This window comes from Delphinapterus leucas, chromosome 8 (genome assembly GCF_059928025.1).
Source record: "Delphinapterus leucas isolate spDelLeu-1000000601 "Yukka" chromosome 8, BTC_Dleu_Yukka2, whole genome shotgun sequence".
Taxonomy (NCBI): domain Eukaryota; kingdom Metazoa; phylum Chordata; class Mammalia; order Artiodactyla; family Monodontidae; genus Delphinapterus; species Delphinapterus leucas.
The window spans coordinates 28,560,448-28,570,015 of record NC_143136.1 but is presented as its reverse complement, the minus strand read 5'-3'; the positions used below and the strand labels follow the sequence as shown (position 1 = coordinate 28,570,015).

Sequence of the window (9,568 nt, the reverse complement as noted above, 5' to 3'; positions counted from 1 at the left end):
CTGAAACCAAGGGAAGATGGGGCGGAGGTGCCCTTCAGTACTGATAGCCTAGATGTAGACAGATCAAAAGCTAAATCCAATTTAACCCACCTCGGGCAGAAAAAAATAATTGAATTAAACTTCCTCTAAATATGATAGGTTTGGGGATCTTAAATCCAGGCACAGAGAACCAGGGTAGAGTGAACTGTGGAGTAAATGGATGAAGGGAGCTCTGGCTGCCCCCGCCCACAGGGAGTTTGATAAGCTGTCGATTGCCTCTATCGCTTTACTGCGGAGGCTGAAAACTGATTAAGCTGCTTATGGGGCTCCGAGGCTAACGGCCCACCAAGAATACTGGTGCCACTGATTTAGGTAAGCTGCTTGGCATGTATGGTTTGATTATTACAATGGAGGAAAAAAAAAAGAAAAGAAAAAAAGACAGCAGGGTATAGGAAAGCTTTAAAAAAGAAGGCTTTATTATGCCAAATAGCTACACTACTTTGATACCCTAAAATGAATATGGAATTACTGATTCTTTCTCTTCATCTGGTATCAAAACTCATTTTTAAAAGGTCTGCTCAAAAAGTACTCACTTTGGGGCCCACCCATTCTATTTTAAACCACCTTTACAAGAAGATGTCACGGGTGCCTTTAAACATACTTCTCCAGTGATAAGAGTCTCGGTCCTCAGATACTAAGATCAGGTAGAGTCCTAGAAAATATATAAATGTAAACTGGGTCTTGTATCTGATTCTTCCCCTTGAACACCACTGGGCAATCATAATTAAAACTGTATCTCTTTCCACTCCAGTCAGCAGATCACTGGTGCCTGATTACGTAGTAAAGGACAGCAAGACTGAAGGAGGGGAAGGAGCTGATATGTGCAAATAGGTTTAAACTGGATGTACAAGTGGAAATTAAAACCCTAGTATTCTCTCACCCTCTCCAACTAAAATGCTCTAAAACTATTTCTACCTTTTAAAATAACCTGCCTACTTCTGGTGGGATAAAGAGAACACAAAACTATTAGTTTAAATTACTTTTCAAGGCTTTACTTATTTTTTAAGTCTTGAAAAATGAGTGAAGGATCTGAACACAGATTAAGTTGACCTCATTTCTTCTGGACAAAACAGCAAGAAACAAAAGAACCGAATCACAGCAGTTTGAGATGATCTGAAAGTTGTCACAATTTTTTTTTTTTTGGTCATTGACTCTTGAAAGAATCCACAATATATGGAAAAGAAAGCAATGCTTTCATGTAGTGTCTGAAAGCTTCTTAGGGAGTGAGCTGTTGATTTAAATGATTAACCAAAGCTTAACATATTCAGAATTTTGGGTTGAACAGACAAAATGTTGGTTTTCTTCCAGGCTGCTAACCTGGTCAGTCATTAAAAGGAGATACATGCACAAATAAAAGTATAAGAAGATGATTTTGACTCTTACATGCTCTGTTGTGTTTTACTAAAATTTAGCGTCATCCAACTGTTTGACGTGAGCACAAGTCAAAGAGTTTAATATATTCATTGCCTTTTATGTCTTTTTTTCCCTTGTACAACTTTTTTTATTGATATAATTCACATACCATAAAATTCACTCTTTTAAAGTATACAATTCACTGGCTGCTTTTAGTATAGTTTCAAAGTTGTGCAACCATCACCACTAATTCCAGAACATCTTCATCAGCCCCAAAGGAAACCGCACACCATTAGCAGCCACTCCTCACCCCCGGCTCTCCCCAGGCCCTGGCAACCACTCACCTACTTTGTCTCTATGGATTGGCCTATTTTGGACATCCTAAGAGAAGTCCACATAAAATAAGAATCATAAAATAGGTATTCATTTCTGTCTGGCTTCTTTCAACATGCTGTTCTTAAGGTTCATCCGTGCTGTAGCATGTATCAGTACTTCACTCCTTTTTATGGCCGAATACTATTCCATTGCGTGGATATACAACATTTTGTTTATCCATTCATTAGCTGATGAACATTTGGGTTGTTGCCACTCTTTAGCTATTATGAATAATGCTGCTTTGAACATTCCTGTACAAGTTTTTATGTGGACATATGCTTTCAACCCTCTAGGGTATATGCCTAGCAGTGGAATTGCTAGGTCACAGGGTAATTCTACGTTTAACTTTTTGAGGGACTGCCAAACTATTTCCCTAAGTGGCCGCACCACTTTCCATTCCCAGCAGTGTGTGGGAGCTCCAGTTTCTCTATATCCTTGCCAGCATTTCTTATTGTCCTAGAATATCTTTTTATACTAAGTTTTCTTTTCTCATTCTGAACAGAAAATAATTGATTATTAGGGCTTGTGAATAAAACTACTCCAATGATGGCAGAATTCAGTGCCAAAGCCATAATCAACAAAAACATTTTCCCAGGGAGAAAACAGAAATGAAATGGCCCCTCTAAGTGCTTACCTGCTGCAGATCAGCGAGGGAATACAGGTGGATCTGTTGAAGGAGGTATTCTCTGGGGAAAATTCTGAAAACGGACAGAAACACAGATAAATTGTGGTGTTGCCACAAAACACACTTTTTCTGAGAAGTTTCCAAGTCTCATTCAAGAATCCCTTTCCACCTAATACTCTTCCTCCCCACATCCTCTGAGAAACCTGTAATAATACCTTTTTCCAGATACTTTTCTTTCTAACACAAATACCAAAAACGGAGTAAGGGTGTGATCTTTGATTTCTGATGTAGTCCAAGGTGCTAGGAGCACAGTGCAATGGTCCAGGCCTGAGGACCAGAGTGCCAGGTTTCCTGTACCAGCTGCGTCCCTAACAAACTGTGTCATCTCAGGGAAGTCTTAAAACCCACCTAGCTTCAGATCCTTCATTGGTTAATGAAGGTGACTGAACTTGGTGTCTTAAATCTCTTTCCAGCTCTATTAGTCTATGTCTAGATGAATAGATTTTAGAGTTGAGAAAATCAGTTGGAGGGGCAACCTGTGTGTCTCTGCCTAGAGGCTCCTATGGCTTTCATTAAGGGAGATGGCAGTGCCAAACACCACTTAGTGAGCTATCCTCTTACGTGCACGGTGATGAGTTTTGGAACCTAGGTACAGATGGGAATAATGGGACAAAATATTTCAAGTTGAGACTCCCTGACAAAGTCCAATGTCTTTGGTTACTGTCAATTCATAGCATCTGGATAAATGATGGTGAGTGAACAGGAAAAACAAATCAGTTAGGGACAAGCAAACAGGTACCGAAGCATAGATGGTTAGAAAACACCACACACACACACACACACACACACACACACACACACGTATACACAAAACAAAACTGATGGTGCTAGCATTTTCTCTTTGTCTTAGGATAGCACCGCCTAAACGAAAGGAGCCACCAACTCAATTAGCATTTATGACCATCTGCTACATGCCAGGCACTAGGAATTAGGAATTATGAGTGAGACAGTCACAGTACCTGAGCGCATCAGAGCATATCAAGGAGAATAAAGTCAGGCTAGGGAAAGATACATAAACTGATCATTGCAACACAACATGGCAAGTTGTATGCACAGGGTACATATTTTCAGATTGGTCTAGCATGGTAGGTCCCAACCTTGGCCGTCTATTAGAATCACTTGGGAAGCTTTTGAAAATAACAGGGCATAGGTATGGGTAGAACCCAGAAATCAGTCTTCAAACAAAAACTCTCGTGGTGATTAGTGCAGCCAAGGTTTAGAACCACTGGCCTAACTAACTCGTAGCTTGTTGGGGAATTCATTACTCAGTCTTTCAATTAAGTATGCATTACTGGACAAATCCTAGAGATTAAGTCCTTTACCCTTCCATTCATCTATCTAGCCATCCAATTCTGATTAAGCACAACTGTGCACCAGCTCCTGTACTAGGCCACTGAAAAAAGGACACTGAGCCAATTAGGTGAAGTTCATCCCCCATGGAGGTCTGGGACAGGCATATTCTAGTTTGGAGCACTCCTGATAAATATATGATAGGCTCTGAAGATCTCTGCTGAAAATTCCTGTTTCATCCACAAGAGTGCGAACAGACCAAGTGAGTGACACGGCCCTTATACTCTGGGGAATAAAATTCAGTTCCTAAGGGTAGGCTCCCTTCAACTCTAATGGTTTGGGGCCGAACCTGTGGCAGGTAGCAGCACATAGTCCCAGCCCAGCTGGGGAGGGTGTAGGGAAAGTGCTCAATCCCTCCATGTGGGATGAAGCTTCCCTACAAAGAGGCCCCCTACTGTAGAAGGTAGACCACGGTCCCAGGAGGGACCATGAGACATGACCAACTTCCATTTTCGATAACACACACGTATGACAGAGATGATCGAGAGGGCTACTCCTCATGACCCCCTACAGGATTAACAATAAGAGAAGTCTGCTTCAGGTGTGGCCCTCAACGTACACCATTTAATTCTCACAACAACCCCGCGTGGTAAGTACAACCTCCATTTTATATGAGAGGGAACTGAGGCTCTGAGGCAAAAACTAATTTGCCCAGGGTCACAAACTGGGATTCAAGGCCAGGACTTTCTGACTCCAAAGGCCTGTGCTTCTACTTTCCAGGAGATGAAGGGGGAGGAAGGAGGGAGGTGGGTTTGAGCTGACCATCTAATATAGCTATATAATACATCTCTCTTCCAGGTAGGTGTTTATGACTGTTCAGGCCAGCAGCAATATAGAGCCATTGGTCCTTTTTAAAAGAAGGAAAGTAACACTGACACGTTTGGTCATGCCCACTTCCTGAAGGCAGCCGGGAGGGTGGAGAGACTGCAGGCAGGGACAGTCCTGACCACGTACCCCAGCAGCTCTTCCAGGGTAACCACAAGGCGAAAGCGAAAGGGGTGAGTGTGTAGACACAGGAGAACTTCTGGAAGAACTGACAGCATTTGGAATTGAAGGCGACTCTGAAGTCCTAGCTTGGGAGGCAGGATGGTGATGTCATTGGCCAACACAGGGCAGGCTGCTGGGGGAGGGGGAAAAGCATTGAGATTTAATTGCGCTGAATATCAAGTGCTTGTGTGGAGGACAGCAGGCGTGGCCCTTGAGGATGTGGGGCTGAGAGATGTGGAAGAGCCAGAGGCACTTCTGACAGCAGCACAGAAGGGACAGCTGAAGCTCTGGGAACGGAGGGAGCAGACCTCGGAGGAAAATGAACGGAAGCGGGGCTGAGTGTGAACAGGGGTTGTTTTTACTTTTTTTTACCTTACAAAGCCTAGAATTATCTGAAGTACACTTTGGTAGTCTGCAATTTTTCTCATGCTTGAAAAATTGTTTTGAAAATAACCAGGATGTTCACGTGTACGTGAGTTCCTAACATTTCCTCCTTTTGTGAAATGTTTGTGCCCTTATACCCTTCACCTGGCTTCCCCTAATGGTAACACCTTACACAACCATGGTGCATTGATCAAAACTAAGAAATGAACTATTATGTAAATTAGACCTTATTCAGATTTCACCAGTTGTTTCACTAATGTCCTTTTTCTGTTCAAGGATCCAATCCAGAACACGAGATTGCATTTATAGATTTAAAAATGTATATCAGTATTTGCAAGATGACTTGAGACCCAAACATCACATGCCGAAAAGCAAACCTAGGACGTAGTCTTTCAGTGGAGGTCACTAGGGTAGCAAAGTATGATAATCTACTATGGGGACAGAGGATGTTTAAGTGTGGTTGAATGGGAGGAATAACCTTTTTCAGAGGCAATTGCCTCATAATGAAATCCCTTAAGTAAAGTAAAATGAAGGCAATGTGGCAGCAGGGCTGAGAAACAGACGGACTGAACTAAACAAGCAGGCTGGAAAATCATTTCAAGATAAGCTCCTGCCTTTTCCATTGGTTTATACACACGTAGGCCAGCTGGAGAAAGAGTTAGAAGGAAGGTGACTGAAATGAACTCTAGCAGGGACAAATGCAGGGTAGCATATCGTTAATGTTTGCTACTTAAAGTTCTTCTCTAAAATCCTAAAGCTCCCACGACTGAGAGTATACAGGATATAAGAATTAATTGCAAATTTACAAATGGAATCATACTGGTATACACTTACTAGAGTACTACAGCTAGTCAGTTCGTTATCCAGTCAACAGACACTACTGCGTGCCTAAAATGAGCCAGGTGCTGTGCTAAGGGCTGGAGACGGATATGTTCAGTGAACACAATTGAGGAGCAGCAAAGAGAATTTCCAATTTCTCCTCTCTAGGCTGGGTCCCCTTTGCCTCCAAACACTGTTCATTACTCTTCTCACAATAACCGGCCAACTTTGGACACAGTAATCTCTAATACTCCTTAAACATTATTTACACAGCTAAAGTGAGCTGTGTATGTAGTGTTTCTGTGTGTAAATATATTTCACATATTTATTTTCTCTTCCCCTCTGGAAGCGATTCTAAGCCCCTCCAGAAGCACCCTATCTGCTGTCTCCTCTCTGGCACTCTTCAGTGTCTAAGACTATAATTTACAAGAGGTCAGCCTAACGACACAAAGAACTGGAAAATGCAATATATGCAGAAAAGATAAAGGAACTGAGCTTGTTGTGTTTGGAGAAGATGTTGTGTCCAGGAGATTTAGTGGTGGCCATAAAAAATACAGACTTTTAAGACAGATAATGCCAATCAGCTTTTCTTCTCTCTGAGGATGGAAATTATATCAAGAAAGCATTGAAGTCAAATATGAGAATAAATTTCCTGAGAGGGAAGACTGAGCAGCATTAAAATGTGTCTCTTACAGGGATGCTTTTTAATGTAAATAAAAGAAGAAAAAGATCTGTTGCAGTTATTTAGAGGTAGGGGCTTGCTCTTCTGCTTAGAGGAGGAAAGGATTTCAAAGGCGGGGCCAGATGACCCCGTCAGTTTGTTCCTCTTTTTCATTGCTGGCGCCGTCAAGGCAGGCTGAATTGGCACGACATTCTCGGAATATCTTTTCTTTTTTAAATTACAAATTTTTTTTTTAAAGGTTTCAGTCCATTTACAGTTATTACAAAATACTGGTTATATTCCCCGTGTTGTACAACACATCCTTGTAGCCTATCTTACACCTACTAGCTTATACCTCCTACACCCACGCCCACCCTATATTGTGTCCGCCCTCCACCGCTGGTAACTACTAGTTTGTTCTCTGTATCAGGGAGTCTGCTTCTTTTTTGTTATACTCACTAGTTTGTTGTATTTTTTAGATTCCACATATAAGTGATATCATACAGTGTTTGTCTTTCTCTGAATATCTTCTTTAGGCTGATGTCCACAGGGGAAGTGCAGGGCAAACAATGATATAAAAGCCAAGCCCCGAAAAGCACAGGCAACAGCCCATCTGGGTGATGCCCAGGGTTTCCCCCACTGTGGCTTTGGTGTACAAGGAACTGGCCTTGTACCTGGCCTGTCTGACAGGAGCTCTTTAGGAAATGGATGGAACAAGCAGGGCCTCCCAGGGCTCAGTTGTGGAAGGGATTGTGGAGAACCCGGAGGCCTGCGGTGTGCTTGGGTAGCATTAAGCTGCCTCTGGCAGATCTGACTAGGAGAAGATAGGGCTCTGCAGGGGACCAGAGATGAACCTGCAGCCACTTCAGGCACTGCTAGGGGACCCACTCACGTCTGGGAGGCAAGATTCGGCACCCCCTTGAAAGCCATGGCAGAACTCATTTTATAATTTTACTATTAATGTATTCAATAAAGGATGGATGATTATTTGCATTTTTTGGTCAGAAAACACAACTTGTGATCACCATATGGCCCAGGAATTTAATGCAGATGAAGTCCCGTCTTATGACCTCTGTGACTGGTCACTACGGCTAAGAACCTAAAATCAGAAGCTAAAATCAGCGCACACTTTCACTGCAATGAGCGGATGCTGGGTATGTATGTGGCAGAAAATTTGGAGAAGACACAGTTTTCTTTCCAATACATACAGACAAGTGAGATAAACAGACAAGTAAACAGACAGCTCCAGCTCCAGCGTGGAGTGCAGGGCTGAGCGGAGCCTGCAGGACACCTGTTCAAGAAAGGTCTCAGAGAACCGACAGGTCAGAATCCATCTGGAGGAGTGGAAGAATGGATATTGCAGGTAGAGGGTGCAGCATGGCTAAGAGCAGAGAGGCCAGGACGAACATAATTCTTTCAGGGAACAGGCTCTGTATGCGTATGTATGTGTATATGTGTCCATGCTGGGGGCTGGGGGGACTGCAGGGTGTGAGCTCAGGAAGTTAGGGTGTAGCCAGACATGCGAGGGCTTAGATGCCTAGAGAAGAGCCTACCCACAAAGAGATGAGTGCCTCAAGCAAGAGAAGGGACAGCATTAGATTTGCGCCTTTAAAAGATCATTGACAGCAGAAGGGGGAAGAGACTGAAAAGATGGATAATTCTGGAGATAAACTAGGTGAGAAATGTTGGGGGCCTGAACAGAATTTAAATGGTTGCCCTAGGGTTGGAGAGAAATGGCCTACCACAGACAGATTTCTCCAACGATCCACAGGTCATGAAGACTAACGGGAAACGGAGGCCGGGAAGGAGCCTGGCACTGCTCATGGTTTTCCAGCTGGGCCAGTAGGTAAATGGAAGTTCCATCTACTAACACAGGGAATAATGAGGAGGAGTCACCTTTGGGGAGAAAGGGTAGCTCAGCTGTCGGGGCAGAGGTGTGGAATGTCCAAGTGGAGTCATCTGTGAGTCCAGGGAGGAGGGCTGTGTGCCTACAGGTGAAGACATGAAAATGAGGAAGAGCCCGAGACAGTACACATGAGTGCAACAGAAAAGACTGGACACTGGCAAAACAATACTATTAAAGGAATGGCCACAGGAAGAAAGCTGGGAAAAGCAGTTTGATAGGAGAAAAAGCAGAAGAGCCGTCATCCAGGAAGCCAAGGAAGGAGAGAATTTCAAGGACAAAGAGGGTCAACGGCATCAGAGGCAGAGGAGAGGTCACATAATCCGGGGAAGACTCTCACGAGGCCTGAAAGGTGCCTGCTGGTTTTGGCAAAGGGGAATTCACTAGTGACCTTAGGACAGTATCCAGGAGGAAGAGAGATGCCAGACTGCAGAGGGGTGAAGGACTGTGGAATATTCTTTTAAGAAACTAACTTTAAAGGAGAGAAACTAGGCCATAGCTACAGAAGGATGCAGGACTAAGAAAGGATTCTTTTCTTAGAGATGGGAGCCACTTGGGCACATCTATATGCTAAAATGAAGAAGCTAGTATAGAAGCCAAAGCTGCAGATAGAAAAGTAAGGAAAATGACAGAGCCTGAGCTAGTAAAGGCCTAGAGGAAATGGGATGTGGACCCAGCTAGGAGCTCTTCCAGATACACATTTGTGTGTGTGAGGGTGCACATACCTATACACACACTCTGCATTTTGAAATGCTTCAAGTTTCTACTAAAATGTTATGCAAAAGGTAACTAACTACTAATTTCTCCAATGTTCCCTCCAAACTTCAACATGTCAGGAACGGAAAGCTACAGATTACAGCTACAGTTGTCTGACTTGGCAATCCTTTGGTAAACGGCCTTTTTGCTGCAGGATGGTGCTGCCTTTTGTTTCCGGTGAGGCGGCTGTGTTTAGGGTTCTCTGTGCAGTAAGTGACCTCACTGTACTGCAGGCCTATTCATCATCAGGTCTGAC

General features: G+C 43.4%; 1 protein-coding gene across 6 annotated transcripts in view; it reads right to left on the bottom strand.

Moving 5' to 3' along the window:
- PLEKHM3 (pleckstrin homology domain containing M3) overlaps window positions 1-9,568 on the bottom strand; it is a 188,484-nt gene that overhangs the window by 85,096 nt on the left and 93,820 nt on the right. For all 6 annotated transcript variants that reach the window (XM_022567533.3, XM_022567531.3, XM_022567535.3 and 3 more), the window contains exon 6: window positions 2,402-2,465. In XM_022567533.3, the coding sequence (XP_022423241.1) occupies window positions 2,402-2,465 (64 nt within the window). The remainder of the gene's footprint in view (window positions 1-2,401; window positions 2,466-9,568) is intronic.